The sequence below is a fragment of the Hyla sarda genome, chromosome 1, assembly GCF_029499605.1.
Source record: "Hyla sarda isolate aHylSar1 chromosome 1, aHylSar1.hap1, whole genome shotgun sequence".
Classification (NCBI taxonomy): domain Eukaryota; kingdom Metazoa; phylum Chordata; class Amphibia; order Anura; family Hylidae; genus Hyla; species Hyla sarda.
The window spans coordinates 8,898,873-8,917,764 of NC_079189.1; the positions used below are offsets into that span (position 1 = coordinate 8,898,873).

The 18,892-nt window shown below is 44.5% G+C and overlaps 1 protein-coding gene across 1 annotated transcript in view; it reads left to right on the top strand.

Annotated features, from left to right (window-relative positions):
• The first annotated feature begins 2,733 nt into the window (after window positions 1-2,733).
• Window positions 2,734-18,892, top strand: part of LOC130312810 (uncharacterized) — a 28,582-nt gene continuing 12,423 nt past the window's right edge. Inside the window, exons 1-3 of the mRNA XM_056552607.1 lie at window positions 2,734-2,746; window positions 10,332-10,427; window positions 16,976-17,819. Of these exons, the coding sequence (XP_056408582.1) occupies window positions 2,734-2,746; window positions 10,332-10,427; window positions 16,976-17,819 (953 nt within the window). The remainder of the gene's footprint in view (window positions 2,747-10,331; window positions 10,428-16,975; window positions 17,820-18,892) is intronic.

Consider the following 18,892-nt stretch of genomic DNA (forward strand, 5'->3'; position numbering starts at 1 on the left):
ATTTAGTCAGTTTTGAGTCAGAGCTGTCAGGTTTTGGTGAGGAAAAATTCACCGGTTTTCCTATGAGTTTTTCATCATACTCCGAGTGTTTTTTCTTTTTTGTGGGGAACATGCCCCTTTTTGTGATAACCACACCCATTTTGACAGGTTTAAAAAACACTCGGAGTGATGATATATTTTGTCGGGTTGTGCGACCAAATTTGTGTCGCATGGGCTATGCGACACAAATTTGGTCGCACAACCCGACAAAAAGAGTTGGGTTGACATTAGTAAATGAGGGCTAATGTTTGAATGGGGTCACACTTTTTGCCTAGGACCACACTTAGTCTTGGACAGGTTCATTCTTTCTTCCAACACGGAAATCTGAATTTGCAACATCTTGCGCGGTAAACTCCACTGTGTGCACAGCGCATCAGAATCAAATTAAATTCAACCCTGAAAGTCAACAGACAGCACCTGAAGGATAAACAGAGGGTAACATGGATGACAGCAACTGAGAGGTTACCCCTTCAGGTGCTGTCCCCTCTATTTTTTCCCCTGCTGTTAACCCTTCAGTTGCTATCCCTTTGCTCTTACCCTCTGCTAACCCTTCAGTTGCTCTCCTCTCTCTTGTCTCCACTGTAAACCTTTCAGTTGCTGCCCCTTTGCTCTTGCCCTCTCTTTTTTCCCCTGTTAACAGAAGGTAAGAGTGAAGGGACAGCAATTGAAGGGTTAATAGGGGATAAAAGAGAGGGGATAGCACCTTAAGGGTTAACCTATGAGCCTTGCTGCTGGGGAGGAGGAGCAGTTCACAGACCTTAGTGATGGTAGTCATTCCTGCACCAGGAAGGTCTGTCACTGAATAGGATGGAGAAGGGAACTTCTGGCCGGACAGGGGGGCTCCCGCGGTGTCAGGACCAGAGGCTTCTTGTGACCAGAGGCGCCGGAGGAGCTAGGCCGCAGATGTTGCAGGTCGGCAGCATCTTCAAAAAAGCTGTTAATCAATATAGGAAAAAACGTAGATGGTTTTAACTTCTTTGTTTTGGGCCCACTCCCATGTGGTTGTGATAAGTTATGAGATTAATAAATAATAAAAATAAATATATTTACTTCCTGTTACTAGAGTGGCCTAAACTAGCCCTTTATGACTACTGAATATTTCCGTGGGTTCGTATTAACCAGCAAAGTTTGGCCCCTTCACCAGTTAGCCACTCCCCTCTGTGAGCTGGGCATTTCCTTTGACTGCCACTAGGGGCCTAACTTTGCTGGACTCTAGTGGATGGGGGGGGGGGGCGGAATCAGAGGGCTTCAAAACCTAATGTGCATAGGGGATGGGATGTCTGATCGTAGGGGACCCCCATGATCTCCCTGCTGCACCCAGCATTCGTTTAGAGCGTCGGGTTCAGTGCCAGAGGGTCTTGACGTCATGGCCACGCTCCACTCATGACATCATGGGCATGCCTCTAAATGAAAGTCTATGGGAGGGGGCGTGTGGCCGTGACATCACGAGCGGGTGTGACCATGACGTCACGAGCCTCCGCCCTGCATTTCCAATTATCCAGCACGGAGCGAAGTTCGCTCCGGGATGTCTGGGGTGCCGCAGCCGAGATCGCGGGGGGTCCCCAGCGGCGGGACCCACCGCGATCAGACATCTTTTCTCTTATCCTTTGGATAGGGGATAAGATGTCTAGGGGCGGAGTACCCCTTTTAAACCTGCTGACAGGTCCGCTATAATGTGAACACTGGTTCTACTGAGCATCCATGTGCCGGTGTCCTTATTGTATGTATATGTCCCAAAAAATCTTCACCTTTCTTTCTTCTCACCTCAGCTAGTTGCTCGCGGGCTTCTCAATAATTATAAACTTATAAATTTGTGTGAAAAGCAGATGTTAGTATCGTGTACAGTAATGATAGTCCCATGACAGGTGCAAATAAACATTAGTTTTAAATACAAAGTATCATCTGGAGTAGTGATGAGCGGCATAGGCCATATTCGAATTCGTGATATTTTGCGAATATAAGGACGAATATTCGTCATATATTAGCTAAATTCGCATATTCGTAATATTCGCGTTTTATTTTCGCATATGTGAAAATTCGTGTATGCGAAAATTAGCATATGCAAAAATTAGCATATACAAAAATTAGCATAGGGGAAAATTGGCAAATGCGAAAAATTCATACACCAGTCTCACACAGTAGTATTAGAGCCTTCTTTACACCACACAAGCTGGAAGCAGAGAGGGGTGATCACTGTGATGTGTACTGGGGGAAAAAAAAAAAAAAGAATATTCGTAATTACGAATATATAGTGCTATATTCACGAATATTCGCGAATTCGCGAATATGCGATATTCGTGAATAAAATTCTCATTGCGAATATTCGCGAGCAACACTAATCTGGAGAAGACTGATACAAAATACATATAAGAGCATTTCACCGTATCCAAGTCATAGAAGAGAAGTTAGAAAGTCAACATAATAAAGCTTAAAATATCATAGGCAAACAGAGATGAAGACACATGATGGAGTGCTAGAGGGAAGAGGGATAAACCTAAAAATATCATAGGCAAACAGAGATGAAGACACATGATGGAGTGCTAGAGGGAAAAGGGAACCAGGGACGGTCACCATGATCAATGAAGATTACCATAATGTCTACATGAGGAACATATAAGAGTCCGCAGCAGAATCCTCCTCAGTGACCTGCAATCCTCTCACAAAGTGTAGCCAGATCCAGTGTAAGATCCAACCATGACAGATACAGGTAAGTGATCTCTACTGACCTCACAGGTCACAATTTTATTTATTTAATTTCTTTTTAATACTTTTTATTATATTTATTATCTTTATATCCCCTAATTTCTTTTTAATACTTTTTATTATATTTATTATCTTTATATCCCCTAATTTCTTTTTAATACTTTTTATTATATTTATTATCTTTATATCCCCTAATTTCTTTTTAATACTTTTTATTATATTTATTATCTTTATATCCCCTAATTTCTTTTTAATGCTTTTTATTATATTTATTATCTTTATATCCCCTAATTTCTTTTTAACACTTTTTATTATATTTATTATCTTTATATGCCCCAATTTCTTTTTAATATTTTTTATTATATTTATTATCTTTATATCCCCTAATTTCTTTTTAATACTTATTATATTTATTATCTTTATATCTCCTAATTTATTTTTAATACTTTTTATTAAATTTCTTATCATTATATCCCCTAATTTCTTTTTAATACTTTTTCTTATATTTATTATCTTTATATTGCCTAATTTATTGTTCTTTTCTGTCACCACCACAGTGCTCTCTGCCGACACCTCTGTTCATGTCAGGAACTGTCCAGAGCAGCATAGGTTTGCTATGGGGTTTTTCTCCTGCTCTGGACAGTTCCTGACTTTAGCAGAGGTGTCAGTAGAGAGCGCTGTGCTCGTGACAGAAAAGAAATCCGAAAAGAAAATAATTTCCTCTGTTAAATACAGCTGCTAATAAGTACTGGAAGGATTAAGAATTTTTTCCATAGAAGTAATTTACAAATCTGTTTAACTTTCTGCCACCAGTTGACTCTATATCCTACTCTCATATCCTAGTAAAAAAGGGTAATGCTGTAGGCTTTATAGGTTCTAGAAACTGCCAGCGTTGGGGGATCAGGCTGGGTAAGTTGAGTAAAGAAAAATATTCTCCTATTTTCCATGTCCTAATTTGTTTCTCATGTAAAATATTGGCCACCTGATGGACCCCATTCAAGTAAATGGGATCATGCAGTGTCAGTTGTGCTTTGACCCATTCAAGATTTGTTCAGTTAAAAAATAAAAAAAATAAAATATATATATATATATGACCGCACCCTGAACGGGTGGAAGCATAGCGGTAGTGTGAATCTATGTTAACTTTGTTATCTTTACTGTAGCCCAGGCTACATTTTATAAAAACCCCCCTGCCCCAACAACTCCTTTCACATCTTCCTTCATTATGTTCTTTTTCAATCACCTTTCCTTATTAAATGGGATATCCAGGAAAAAAAATTCTATTTATCAACTGGCTCCAGAAAGTTCAACAGATTTGTAAATGACTTCTATTAAAAAATCTTAATCCTTTCAATATTTATGAGCCGCTGAAGTTGAGTTGTTCTTTTCTGTCTAAGTGCTGTCTGATGACACATGGACAGAGTAGAAGCAAATCCCCATAGCAAACCTCTTCTACTCTGTGCAGTTCCTGAGACAAGCAGAGATGTCAGCAGAGAGCAGTTGAGATATATATATATATATATATATATATATATATATATATATATATATATATATATATAAGTTTTTTCCCTGGAATACCCCTTTAATCTATGTATCTTTCTTTCTTAATCTTTTTGTTTTTCTTGTCACTATGTTAGTTGTTGCGCTTTTTCCACTTTAATCTTATCCTCCTGCTTCTCTCATTCCCTTGCATCTTCTTTGTTGTAGTTATTGCTATTACAGACTGTTTGGCATCTATGAATTTCTTATGAAGGGTCATGTCCAGGGATTTTGGGGATAGTAGAGAGGCTTAGGACATGTATGACATTCTTAAGAAATCTGTGAAATTAATTTTTTTAAATTTATCGCAATCAATATGTCTCCTTGTATGCCAGTCTCCATCTTTATCCGTATTTACACATGTCCAACTCTCTATAAACCCATCTCTACATGTACCCATGTATGGACCCATTTCTTTCTATACTATAATTTTTTTTCTGTCTTTAACATTAGGCGGGCAAGAATTTCTTTTGTACATAAAAGGCCACAAAATGTTCTCAATGAGGGTCAAGTCAGAGTAGATTTAAAATTCCTAATTTAGTTATTTTTGTCCATAAAAAAGTTATTTTTAAAGGGAACCTATCAGCTTTTTAAAAGTGAGGCTGCTGGTATATTTAATATAATATATTATGTGATGTAATGTAATATATTTTTAGTTATTAACTTCTTGGTGACACATGCCGTACACGTACAGCATACAGTATATCCCACAACCCCACAAGTGAGTCCTATATATCCCCTTAAAGGGGTACTCCGCCCCTAGACATCTTATCCCCTATCCAAAGGACCGCTGCTGGGGACCTCCGGGATCTCGGCTGCGGCACCCCACTATCATTACTGCACAGAGCAGACTCGCTCCATGCATAACGACCAGCGATAAAGGGGCTGGAGCATCGTGACATCACGGCTCCGCCCCTCGTGATGTCACTGCCAGCCCCCTTAATGCAAGTCTATGGGAGGGGGCGGGTATTGAGGGAGCTGGCCATTAAGTCACGAGGGGGCGGGGCCATGACATCACGATGCTTTGACCCCTGTATTGCCCGTCATTGCGCACGGAGCGAGTCTGCTCTGTGCAGTAATGATAGCGGGGTGCCACAGCCGAGATCCCGGGGGTCCCCAGCAGGGGGACCCCGGCAATCTGACATCTTATCCCATATCCTTTGGATAGGGGATAAGATGTCTAGGGGCGGAGTACCCCTTTAAGGACTTAGAGTTTTCAAATTTTTGCACTTTTGTTTTTTCCTCCTCAACTTCTAAAAAATCATAACGTTTTCAGTTTTCGATCTCTGAGGGCTTGTACCCATATGAGGGCTTGTTTTTTGCGCTACCAATTTCACTTTGTAATGACAGCAATCATTTTACCACCCAATCTATGGGGAAACAAAAAAAATATTTGCCATTTTGTAATTTTTGGAGGCTTTCATTTCTACGCAGCGCATTTTTCTGTAAAAATGAAACCTTATCTTTATTCTGTAGGCCCATATGATTAAAATGATACCCTACTTATATAGGTTTGATTTTGTTTTACTTTAAAAATTATAACTTTTTGCACATAAATTAGTCATCTTCTGACCCCTAAAACTTTTTTATTTTTCTGTATGCATATACGAGGGCGCACTTTTTGCACCATGATCTCTAGTCTTTATCGGTACCATTTTTGTTTTAATGGGACTTTTTGATCGCTTTTTATAAAAAAATTTAGGCTAAGTTTCTACTTGGTTTTTTTTGGGGCAGTTTTTTGGAAACTGCCACTGAAGTTTTTGAGCCAAAGTCAGAAGTGGATTCATAAGGGAGGAGAAGTGTAAGTCCTTCCTTTATATGTCCTATTCCTTTTGAATATGTGGTAGTCCTTGGGGGGTGTTGGTAGTGGGGGTATTGTTTCGGTAAATGATAGGTTAATGTTAACCCTATAGTTCGTGACGCCAGGCTGAGGGCTAGTGTACTGAGGTAATTCTCCGGCCTATCGCCGCCCTTCCCAGAAACGACAGGTGCATGTAATAAAATGGCTGAAGGTCCACAAGGTAGTTGAACTTGAACTTAAACAAACTTTACTTAAGTGCTTGCAGTACATCCAATGAACAATGACAGTCTCAGGTAAACAGTCTCTATATCTATCGCAATGACTGACAATTGTTGGGGACCTTGAATGATCTGGTTAAAGACTTAAAAGTCTCTAAATTTAGGGTAGTTATTGCAGATCCATCTGAATTTAGGGGATAGATAAGGTCCGGTGATCCTGTAGAGTGCGTGGGGATTGATACACTCAGAAATTAGAAGTTATTGGCCATCGCCGCAAGGCTCAGGCCTTGACTCACTGATCTCAGCAGCGCAGATGCTTCTTGCTTGGCAGCCAGGAACAACATGGCCGCCGCTTGCTTGGCAGCCAGGAACAAGAGAGCGAGAACATGGCCGCCGTTCCCTTATATGGGCAGAGGGCAGGGCTAATCTGATTGGTCCGAACATCCGTCACTCACTGTTACACAGGGTGATGGGATCAACTATGTCACAGGGACCTCCAAAGGTCCTTAAGCAGAAATACCATAGAGTTCTCCTGACCACGTGACCCGCAGGTCCTGCTGCGCTATGGCCAGGTAATTAACTATTTATTTACATTTATACAATCCTATACATTCAAATCCTAAATGGTTACTGGACAACTACCAACTGGATGAGAGGTGACTAAGGGTGAACTAAACAATTGGAACCCCAACATCCTAGGGACTCTGGCTATGGGGACCCACAATAAAAGGTACCGGATAGGATATGGTACCTGGACACCACAAATACATTTCTGGAAACTGGAAACTTAGCCTCAGGGTATACACAGGGACCAATATGCAATTTTGGACTTTGGTGTTTTTTTTTTACGGATACACTATTGACCACGTGTTTTAATTATCTTTATATTTTTATAGTTCGGACATTCACGCACACAGCGATAGCACATATGTTTATGTTTATTTTTGATTAAAAAAATGTTTTATGGGGAATTTATTTTATTTTTTTATCAGGGAAGGGGTCACAGTACCTGTTGGCATTCATTGTTCCCTCAATAAGCTGTAGCTCCCCAGTGCCAAGCTCTTGCAACCCCAGACTGCTGTAGGTGGACTTATGGGAATACTGCTCAGAAATCCATTACAACATCACCAACTAATAGGCCACACATCCAATACAATGAATACAGATCTCATAGCACCATACTAGTGATAATAAATGTATATGTAAAATATCCAAAAACATGATAAGGTGAGGTATATAAAAGGAAAATATAATGCTAAAAGGCATAAATTATACTATAATAGCAATATGCAATAGACAAAACAAAAAAACATTTTTATTTTTATTTTTTATTTGTTTTATAATTTTGGGTACGGGGGCCACTGTCAATTTAGCCTCATTTGGGCATGCTACCACAGTTTGTGTACATCCTGCTATTACAGTATACAGGCACTCATTGACTTTGTTTTTTTGATTTATATATTTATATAGTTTTTATTTTCATATGTAGTCCTATTGGTAGTTAAGTTAAAGGGGTTGTTTGGTAAAAGAAACAACCTGTGTATGGTGTCAAAATGTATAATAAAACAACTTACTAATATGATGTTATTAGCTATACTGTCAGCTGAGCTGTCTTCTTGTAAGCTATGGCATCACATCACACAGAGACCATGTCCCTGAACCCTTTCCCATCACCCCCCTCTCTTTCCCTGGTGTCAGTGAGGAAAACAGTATAGTGAAGGATGGGGTGGTTTTGAAGTTCATTAGCTTCATGACTGATTAGATAAGGCATCCAGGAGTCCCGTTCTTAGTCATAACAGTATATGTCAGCAGACAGGAGAGGCACAGACCATTAGCCATAAGGCTAATGAGCTGTAAAACTATCCCTCTCCTTAAAATAATGTGGTCCATGCTGACACTAGGGAAGGGAGGGGGGAGGAGTAAAAAGGGAGGGGTGAGTAGATGGGGCGTCCCAGCAAGACAGCACAGCTGATATAGAAGTTCTCTGCACTATAGCTAATAGTTAGATGCTTTATTACACACTGCTCAAAAAAATTAAGGGAACACTAAGATAACACATCCTAGATTTGAATGAATGAACTAATCGTAGGAAATACTTTCGTCTTTACATAGTTGAATGTTCTGAAAACAAAATCACACAAAAATTATCAATGGTGCCCATCACTACTAGTGTTGAGCGCGAATATTCGAAATGCGAATTTTTACCACGAATATCGGCACTTCGCGACTTCGTGAATATTTAGAATATAGGGCTATATATATATATATATATAGATATATATATATATATATATATATATATATACGAATATTCGTTTTTTTTTCTTCACAGTACACATCGCAACAATGATGTGTACTGTGTAAAAAAAAAAAAAGGGGATCTCATCCCTCCCTGCTTCCAGCTTGTGGTCCAAAGAAGGCTCCAATATTATTTACTGTTACTCGGTGTGGAGCACGAATATTTTGAATATCGGCACTTCCAGGGGACACTGATCTCTCCCTTCTTTTAGGTGAAAGATATAATCGCGCATGCACACCAAGCGAATTTCATTACAAATTGTCGCATGAAAAAAAGGGAATGAACATAGCGAATATGCGAATTTTGCGAACATAGAACGAATATTCATCAATATATTCACAAAATATCTAATCACTCCATAATTCCTCCTTCTCTATACTGAACTAGACCTGTCTAGACTTTTCTACTTTTTTCACATTTTGTTATGCTGCTACTTGTGGTAAAATAAAATCAAGTTTTCCTCCATCAATCTGCACTCAAAGGACCATAATCACCTGCCCAATACCATCCCTACAGTGATCATGGTGGGGGCAGCATCATGTCTGGGGGAAACCAGGCACTGGCCATCACCTGCCCAATACCATCCCTACAGTGATCATGGTGGGGGCAGCATCATGTCTGGGGGAAACCAGGCACTGCCCATCACCTGCCCAATACCATCCCTACAGTGATCATGGTGGGGGCAGCATCATTTCTGGAGGAAACCAGGCACTGTCCATCACCTTCCCAATACCATCCCTACAGTGATCATGGTGGAGGCAGCATCATGTCTCGAGGAAACCAGGTACTGCCCATCACCTGCCCAATACCATCCCTACAGTGATCATGGTGGGGGCAGCATCATGTCTGGGATAACCAGGTACTGCCCATCATCTGCCCAATACTATCCCTAAAGTGATCATGGTGGGGGCAGCATCATGTCTGGAGGAAACCAGGCACTGCCTATCACCTGCCCAATACCATCCCTACAGTGATCATGGTGGGGGCAGCATCATGTCTGGAGGAAACCAGACACTGCCCATCACCTGCCCAATACCATCCCTACAGTGATCATGGTGGAGGCAGCATCATGTCTGGAGGAAACCAGACACTGCCCATCACCTGCCCAATACCATCCCTAAAGTGATCATGGTGGAGGCAGCATCATGTCTGGAGGAAACCAGGCACTGCCCATCACCTGCCCAATACCATCCCTACAGTGATCATGGTGGAGGCAGCATCATGCCATGCTGTGTGTGTGTGTGTGGAGGGGGGGGGGTTGGTTGTTCAGTTGCTGGGAGATGGGAGACTGGTCTGAATCGAGTAATATTCTTAATTAAAACCTAATCCAGAGCCAATGACCCTAAGCACACAGACAAGACAACACGGCAGCAGCTTAGGGATAACTCTGTGAATGTACTTGAGTGGCCCAGCCAGAGCCCAAACCAAATGGGGCATCTCTGTAGCGACCTTAAAATCGGTTACACCGATCGTCTCAATCCAACCTGACAGAGCCTGAGAGGAAGATTCCCAAATGCAGGTATAAACCTTGCAGCCTTATCCCTGAGAAGTGTGGATGTTGTATTTATTGCCAAAGGTCCTTCAACTAAGTTTTGGTTAAAGTGTATGAATACTCTAGTTTTCCTTTTTAAGAAACTTGCAAAGATTTGTAACATTCTGTTATCACTTCATTTTGGGGTAATGAGTGTAGAATAAGGTAAACCTGAATTATGTTTGTATATCTTTACAGGAAGGAAAGATGGACTTGTTAGAAACCTTTATATGTTTAGGGGTGATCAGAAGCAATGTCCAAAATTATTATTTTACAGAAACCATCAAGTTTCTGGTAATGTGGTTGTAAAATGGAATGTAATTGGGTGTAGACATTACTCAGATAAACAATGTATCTGTCACGATTCGGCTGGCTGGAGGTGGATCCTCTGTGCCAGAGAGGGATTGGCGTGGACCGTGTTGGTGGACCGGTTCTAAGTTGCTACTGGTATTCACCAGAGCCAGCCGCAAAGCGGGATGGTCTTGCAGGGGCGGTATCAACCAGGTCGTATCCACCAGCAACGGCTCAACCTCTCTGACTGCTGAGATAAGCGCGGTACAAGGGAGTAGACAAGAGCAAGGTCGGACGTAGCAGAAGGCAGGGCAGGCAGCAAGGATCGTAGTCAGGGGCAACGGCAGGAGGTCTGGAACACAGGCTAGGAACACACAAGGAAACGCTTTCACTGGCACAATGGCAACAAGATCCGGCGAGGGAGTGCAGGGGAAGTGAGGTATAAGTAGGGAATGAGAGGACGCTGCGAGCGCTCATGGGGAGGAGCGGGGACCCGGAGCGCTCGGCGTAACAGTACCCCCCCCCCTTGGGTCTCCCCCTCTTCTTGGAGCCTGAGAACCTGAGGATAAGACTTTTGTCTAGGATGTTGTCATCAGATTCCCAAGATCTCTCCTCTGGGCCACAATTCTCCCAGTCAACCAAGAAGAATATTTTACCTCTGACTGTCTTGGATGCTAGAATCTCCTTCACCGAGAAGACGTCAGACGAACCGGAAACAGGAGTGGGAGAAACAACTTTGGGAGAGAAGCGGTTAAGGATGAGTGGTGGAAGTGGTGGAAGAGACATGGAAGGCATTGGGAATACGGAGAGAAGGAGGAAGAAGGAGTTTGTAAGAGACAGGGTTGATCTGGCACAAGATTTTGAAAGGACCAAGATAGCGTGGTCCCAGTTTATAACTGGGGACACGAAAGCGGACATACTTAGCGGAGAGCCATACCTTGTCTCCGGGAGCAAAAATGGGGGGAGTTCTTCTCTTTTTATCAGCAAATTTTTTCATCCGGGATGAAGCCTGTAAAAGAGAATTTTGGGTTTCTTTCCATATGGTGGAAAGATCTCGAGTCACTTCATCAACAGCGGGCAAACCGGAGGGCATGGGAGTGGGGAGGGGAGGAAGAGGGTGACGGCCGTACACCATGAAAAATGGGGATTTAGCAGAAGATTCGGAGACTCTGAAGTTGTATGAGAATTCGGCCCATGGTAGAAGATCTGCCCAGTCACCCTGGCGGGAGGAAACAAAATGTCGTAAATAGTCACCCAGGACCTGATTAATTCTTTCTACTTGCCCATTGGATTGGGGATGATAAGAAGAAGAGAAGTTTAATTTGATCTTGAGCTGCTTACAGAGGGGCCTCCAGAATTTAGACACAAATTGGACGCCTCTATCCGAGACGATATGCGTGGGCAAACCGTGAAGGCGAAAAATGTGTATAAAAAATTGCTTTGCCAACTGAGGTGCTGAAGGAAGGCCAGGAAGAGGGATAAAAAGTGCCATCTTGGAGAATCGATCAACGACCACCCAAACAACTGTGTTGCCAAGGGATAAGGGCAAGTCCGTAATAAAGTCCATACCAATCTGTGACCAAGGTTGTTCAGGAACAGGCAGAGGATGAAGGAGACCAGCAGGCTTCTGGCGAGGAGTCTTATCCCGTGCACAGACAGTACAAGCCCGCACGAAATCAACAACATCAGTCTCCAGAGTAGGCCACCAATAAAATCGAGAGATGAGTTGAAAGGATTTTTTGATGCCCGCATAGCCTGCGAGGTGGGAGGAGTGTCCCCACTTGAGAATCCCGAGGCGCTGGCGTGGAGAAACGAAGGTCTTCCCTGGAGGAGTTTGTCTGATGGAAGCTGGAGAAGTGGAGATCAGACAGTCCGGAGGAATGATGTGTTGCGGAGAGGCTTCCACTTCAGAGGCATCTGAAGAACGAGAGAGGGCATCGGCCCTAATGTTCTTGTCAGCAGGGCGAAAATGGATTTCAAAGTTAAAACGGGCAAAGAACAACGACCACCTAGCCTGGCGAGGGTTCAGTCGTTGGGCAGACTGGAGATAAGAGAGATTCTTGTGATCAGTGTATATAATAACTGGATATTTGGATCCCTCCAGCAGGTGCCTCCATTCCTCAAGCGCCAATTTTATGGCCAGTAGTTCTCGATCACCAATGGAGTATTTTTTCTCCGCCGGAGAGAAGGTCCTAGAAAAAACCCCACAAGTAACAGCATGCCCGGAAGAATTTTTTTGTAGAAGAACTGCTCCAGCTCCCACTGAGGAGGCGTCTACTTCCAATAAGAAGGGTTTAGATGGGTCAGGTCTGGAGAGTACGGGAGCAGAAGAAAAGGCAGACTTGAGATGTTTAAATGCGTCTTCCGCTTGAGGAGACCAGGACTTAGGATTGGCATTTTTCTTGGTTAGAGCCACGATAGGAGCCACAATAGTGGAAAAGTGTGGAATAAATTGTCTGTAATAATTGGCGAACCCCAAAAAACATTGGATAGCACGGAGTCCGGAGGGGCGTGGTCAATCTAATACAGCAGATAGTTTATCTGGGTCCATTTGTAGTCCCTGGCCAGAGACTAAGTATCCTAGGAAAGGAAGAGACTGACATTCAAAGAGACATTTTTCCATTTTGGCATAAAGTTGATTGTCCCGAAGTCTCTGAAGAACCATGCGGACATGCTGGCGGTGTTCTTCTAAGTTGGCAGAAAAAATCAGAATATCGTCCAGGTAAACCACAACACAGGTATATAGAAGATCACGAAAAATTTGATTAACAAAGTCTTGGAAGACGGCAGGGGCGTTGCACAGGCCAAAGGGCATGACCAGATACTCAAAGTGTCCATCTCTGGTGTTAAATGCAGTCTTCCATTCGTCCCCCTCCCTGATGCAGATGAGATTATAAGCACCTCTTAAGTCCAGCTTGGTAAAGATGTAGGCGCCTCGTAGGCGGTCAAAGAGTTCCGAGATAAGAGGTAAGGGGTAGCGGTTTTTTACCGTGATTTTATTAAGTCCGCGGTAATCAATGCAAGGGCGTAGGGAGCCATCTTTTTTGGAGACAAAAAAAAATCCAGCTTCGGCAGGAGAGGAGGACTTGCGGATAAACCCCTTTTTTAAATTCTCCTGGATGTACTCCGACATGGCTTGGGTTTCTGGAGCAGACAGAGGATAGATTCTGCCCCGGGGTGGAGTAGTACCCGGGAGGAGGTCAATAGGACAGTCATAAGGCCTGTGAGGAGGCAAAGTCTCTGCTTGTTTTTTGCAAAAAACATCAGCATAGTCCAGATAGGCCTTAGGAAGACCAGATACCGGGGGAACAACAGGGTCACGACTGAGAGTACTGGGAGCCGGTTTAAGACAGTCCTTGTGGCAAGAAGTACCCCAGTTCTTGATTTCCCCTGTGGTCCAATCAAGGGTTGGGGAATGGCGTTGAAGCCACGGTAATCCAAGAAGAATTTCTGAAGTGCAGTTAGAGAGGACCAAAAATTCAATTTTTTCGTGATGGGGTCCGATGCACATTAAGAGAGGTTCCGTGCTTTGACGCACGGTACAGTCCAATCTTTCATTGTTAACAGAGTTGATGTAGAGGGGTCTGGCGAGACTGGTCACCGGGATGTTGAACCTGTTGATGAGAGAGGCCAAAATAAAATTTCCTGCAGATCCGGAATCCAAGAAGGCCATAGCAGAGAAGGAGAAGGTAGAAGAAGACATCCGCACAGGCACAGTAAGGCGTGGAGAAGCAGAGTTCACATCAATAGCTGTCTCACCTTTGTGCGGAGTCAGCGTGCGTCTTTCCTGGCGAGGAGGACGGATAGGACAATCCTTCAAGAAATGTTCGGTACCGGCACAGTACAGGCAAAGGTTCTCCATGCGGCGTCGTGTCCTCTCTTGAGGTGTCAAGCGAGACCGGTCAACTTGCATAGCCTCCACGGTGGGAGGCACAGGAACGGATTGCAGAGGACCAGAGGAGAGAGGAGCCGGGGAGAGAAACCGCCTCGTGCGAACAAAGTCCATATCCTGGCGGAGCTCCTGACGCCTTTCGGAAAAACGCATGTCAATGCGGGTGGCAAGATGAATAAGTTCATGCAGGTTAGCAGGAATTTCTCGTGCGGCCAGCACATCTTTAATGTTACTAGATAGGCCTTTTTTAAAGGTCGCGCAGAGGGCCTCGTTATTCCAGGCTAATTCGGAGGCAAGAGTACGGAATTGGATGGCGTACTCGCCAACAGAAGAATTACCCTGGACCAGGTTCAGCAGGGCAGTCTCGGCAGAAGAGGCTCGGGCAGGTTCCTCAAAGACACTTCGAATCTCCGTGAAGAAGGAGTGTACAGGGCAGTGACAGGGTCATTGCGGTCCCTGAGCGGTGTGGCCCATGACAGGGCTTTCCCAGACAGAAGGCTGACTACGAAAGCCACCTTAGACCTTTCAGTTGGAAACTGGTCCGACATCATCTCCAAATGCAGGGAACATTGCGAAAGAAAACCACGGCAAAACTTAGAGTCCCCATCAAATTTATCCGGCAAGGATAATCGGAGGCTGGAAGCGGCCACTCGCTGCGGAGGAGGTGCAGGAGCTGGCGGAGGAGATGATTGCTGAAGCTGTGGTAGTAGCTGCTGTAGCATCACGGTCAGTTGAGACAGCTGGTGGCCTTGTTGCGCTATCTGTTGCGACTGCTGGGCGACCACCGTGGTGAGGTCGGCGACAACTGGCAGCGGGACCTCAGCGGGATCCATGGCCGGATCTACTGTCACGATTCGGCTGGCTGGAGGTGGATCCTCTGTGCCAGAGAGGGATTGGCGTGGACCGTGTTGGTGGACCGGTTCTAAGTTGCTACTGGTATTCACCAGAGCCCGCCGCAAAGCGGGATGGTCTTGCAGCGGCGGTAGCAACCAGGTCGTATCCACCAGCAACGGCTCAACCTCTCTGACTGCTGAGATAAGCGCGGTACAAGGGAGTAGACAAGAGCAAGGTCGGACGTAGCAGAAGGTCAGGGCAGGCAGCAAGGATCGTAGTCAGGGGCAACGGCAGGAGGTCTGGAACACAGGCTAGGAACACACAAGGAAACGCTTTCACTGGCACAATGGCAACAAGATCCGGCGAGGGAGTGCAGGGGAAGTGAGGTATAAGTAGGGAGTGCACATGTGATGACACTGATTAGGCCTGCTGCGCCAATCAGTGGCGCAGTGGCCCTTTAAATTGCAGAGACCCGGCGCGCGCGCGCCCTAAGGAGCGGGGCCGCGCGCGCCGGGACAACACAGACGGGGAACGGGTCAGGTACGGGAGCCAGGATGCGCATCGCGAGCGGGCGCATCCCGCGTCGCATCCCGTCTGGGAGTAATATCGCAGCGCACCCGGTCAGCAGGTCTGGCCGGGGCGCTGAGAATGAGAGGACGCTGCGAGCGCTCCGGGGAGGAGCGGGGACCCGGAGTGCTCGGCGTAACAGTATCTATCCTATTGTGAAAATAAAACATAATAAAAAAAGAAGCATGTGAGATGGACCATTATGCAAATGAAGTCTTAACTGCACTTCTAATGCCCCACCTACTAACCATGTGATCTCCTACCTTTAGCTCTCTGATGCTCCTCCTCTCTCCACGTCATGGAGACATGAGAGAAAATGACCATGTGACCTCCTCTCCTTAGCACTGTCTACATGCCTGCCGTTATCCACATGATTGTATTTCTAAAATACTGAGTGTACTGCCCACAGCAGTGTATCTTAGGCTTTTATGTGTAATACTGTCTGTACAGCAGTGTACCTAAAGCTAGCATGTATGATACTGCCCACAGTAGTGTATCTAAGGCCATTTTGTGTACTACTGCCTGTACAACAGTATATCTCCCCCTGGCACAGTTCAGACCTCATTTGCATAATAAAAGTTTTGGTTATATGTCTTGAACACTAAAGAGGATCAACCACACCACCCACCTGTATATTCAGGTAAGTGTTGTTGATCCATCTGTTAGTTTCCCCATTAGGATCGCATGGAATGGATCCGCCGATGGCCCGTCCCTAAATTGTGCCTCCAGCTGTTCCCCCCTGTGTGCTGCTCGCAGCGGCAATGCCTGCTTGCATTGTACTTACAGACATCACGGAGCGGGCGCGATGTTTGGGTACACTGTGCATGTGCGCAATGACTCACAAGTCCTTGTGTGGCTGCTCGGAGCAGCACACTGTACACGGGGGGGAAGCTGGAGGCACAATTTAGGGTTGGGCCATTGGCAGATCCATTTTTTGTGACCCTACCCTAAGAGTCCTGACCACAGGGGAGATAAAAGAGGGAGAGAATGAGTTGACCACAGTAGAAAGTAAAAGCATATACAAAAGTTTAAAGTTCCAACTATGAAGGCTAACAGTTTATAGGAAACACGGAAGAGTTACAAGAGGTGAGGGTGAGTGACTCTCCTAACCATAGATCCTTACAATCTAAATGGAATAAGGAGGAGATATAAGACATGGAGAATCTGTAAAAGCCCTGACTATAGAAGCTTACCATCTAATACAGATATGATCAGCTTTATTTTGCACTAAGTAATATTATTTCTTATGTCGTTCTAGCCACACTCCTTCTGGCAGTGACTCAGGATTTTTCTGTCCAAGTTGGTTTACCACCCCGGGATGTTCAAGATCGTTATAAGGAGAGAGCAATGTTTTTGGGAAAGATTAACAATATCAGTCAACTAGCCTGTAGCCCAGATGGGCAGCTCTTCTGTATCCGTGGTGGAGACCTGTACAGAGGTCCGATGCCTTCCAAGAAAGATGTGGATTGGTTTGCGGTGGCTCAAAGAGTTGGAAGATTTGACTGGAACAGATGTAAACGTATTTTCTTCCACCCTAATGGAGAATTATATGTCACCACAAATGAAGGAGAATTGTATAAAGGTCCTGCACCAGATAATGAGCATGTACCATGGCTCTATGATCGGGCAACAAAGATAGGAAGTAGGGATTGGAATGCGTATGCGGCATTGGTCATTAATCAAGAGGGCACACTCCTTGCTGTGGGAAATGACAGACTTTACTCGGGTGCACCACCTACTGATGAAAATGTTCCATGGAAAAACACTGAGCTTGAAGCAAGAAACTGGCAAAGGCTCACTCACTTTATGGGCTATACTCCTGATAAAAAGCTGTGGACTGTAGATTTATATAATGGGAACATCTACAGAGGAGAAACACCCTCACCAGAAAATCCAGTATATTTGAATAATGTCAATTATTTAGGATGGCACTATAATATGTACAGATGTTTGGCTTTTACCAAAGATAGAACAATTAAAAATATTATCAGCTTTGAATTCCTGATTGACCAGGGGGAAAAATCATCTGAAACCCCTGAAGTGTTGGAGGAGAAGATCTACGACAACAGAAAAAGCACTTCTACTCTGAGACACACCTTCACGTAAGTACTCTACTATAAAATGGTGTTACTCTTAGAAGCTGATACTTGTGGATACTAAAAATCTTTTAGCTCCATATTGCTGTCACTTGTTTACCACAAAACAGAACCAGAGACAAGCTGGGACTAAAAAACAGCCATTGCTCGCAAATCACTCCAGCCCACAGAAAATATCCACTTCTCTATATTGCTGAAAAATAGTGGCTCTGTCTCTTTGCTCCCACGATGGTTCTTGCCTCTGTGATCGAAATGTCGCCTGGTTACCCATCAGGCTTATCAGGGAGCTGGAACGTTTGGCCAATCAAGCATGACACCAGCACCCCACGCTATCTGACGGCATCAACTAGAAACAGGTGACTGCTGGCCCAAGCTTCCCGGTATTTGAGTTTCTGTAATCACTTGTGTTCTACCTGTTTGCTGTTGCTGCCTAAATCCCTGACCTTTGCCTGTTCCCTGACTCCTCTATTTTGGATTCTGTATTGGACCCAACAAGACCTCCTTTAATGACCAGATTTCTAGTTCTATTGGATTCTGACATGGTTCAGATGCTGCTGTTATGCACCTGAATGCGGGCTGTCACGAAACTGGATGTGGATCCTCTACCTGTGTGGCTGATGACTCAGACCGTATCGGGGAGCAGAGTCTAAGGTGCCGCTGTTCTTAACCTGAGCCCGCCACAAAGCAGGATGGATTTGCTGCGGCAGGCGACACCCAGGTCGCTACCCCCAACACGGCTCGACCACACAGGCAACTGGTCAAGGCGAGGAACCGGAGGATGAGGCAGAGGCGTAGTCAACGTAGCAGAAGGTGTAGGCAGGCAGCAAAGGTTCGGAGTCAAAAAACGTAGCAGGAAGGTCAGGAAACATGGGTAGGCAAAACAATGGGAACGTTTTCTCTTAGGCAATAAGCACTGGGGGGTGTGGGAGGTGCAACAACTTCTAATGTGCTGTCAGGTGCGTTTACTAATTATGGGCATACTGGACCTTTAAATTTGAAAGCTTCGGCGCGTGCCGGAGCTGAGAGAGGGAGGGAGCTGCAGGAACAGGACTAGGTGAGTGATGGGCCAAGATTCGTAT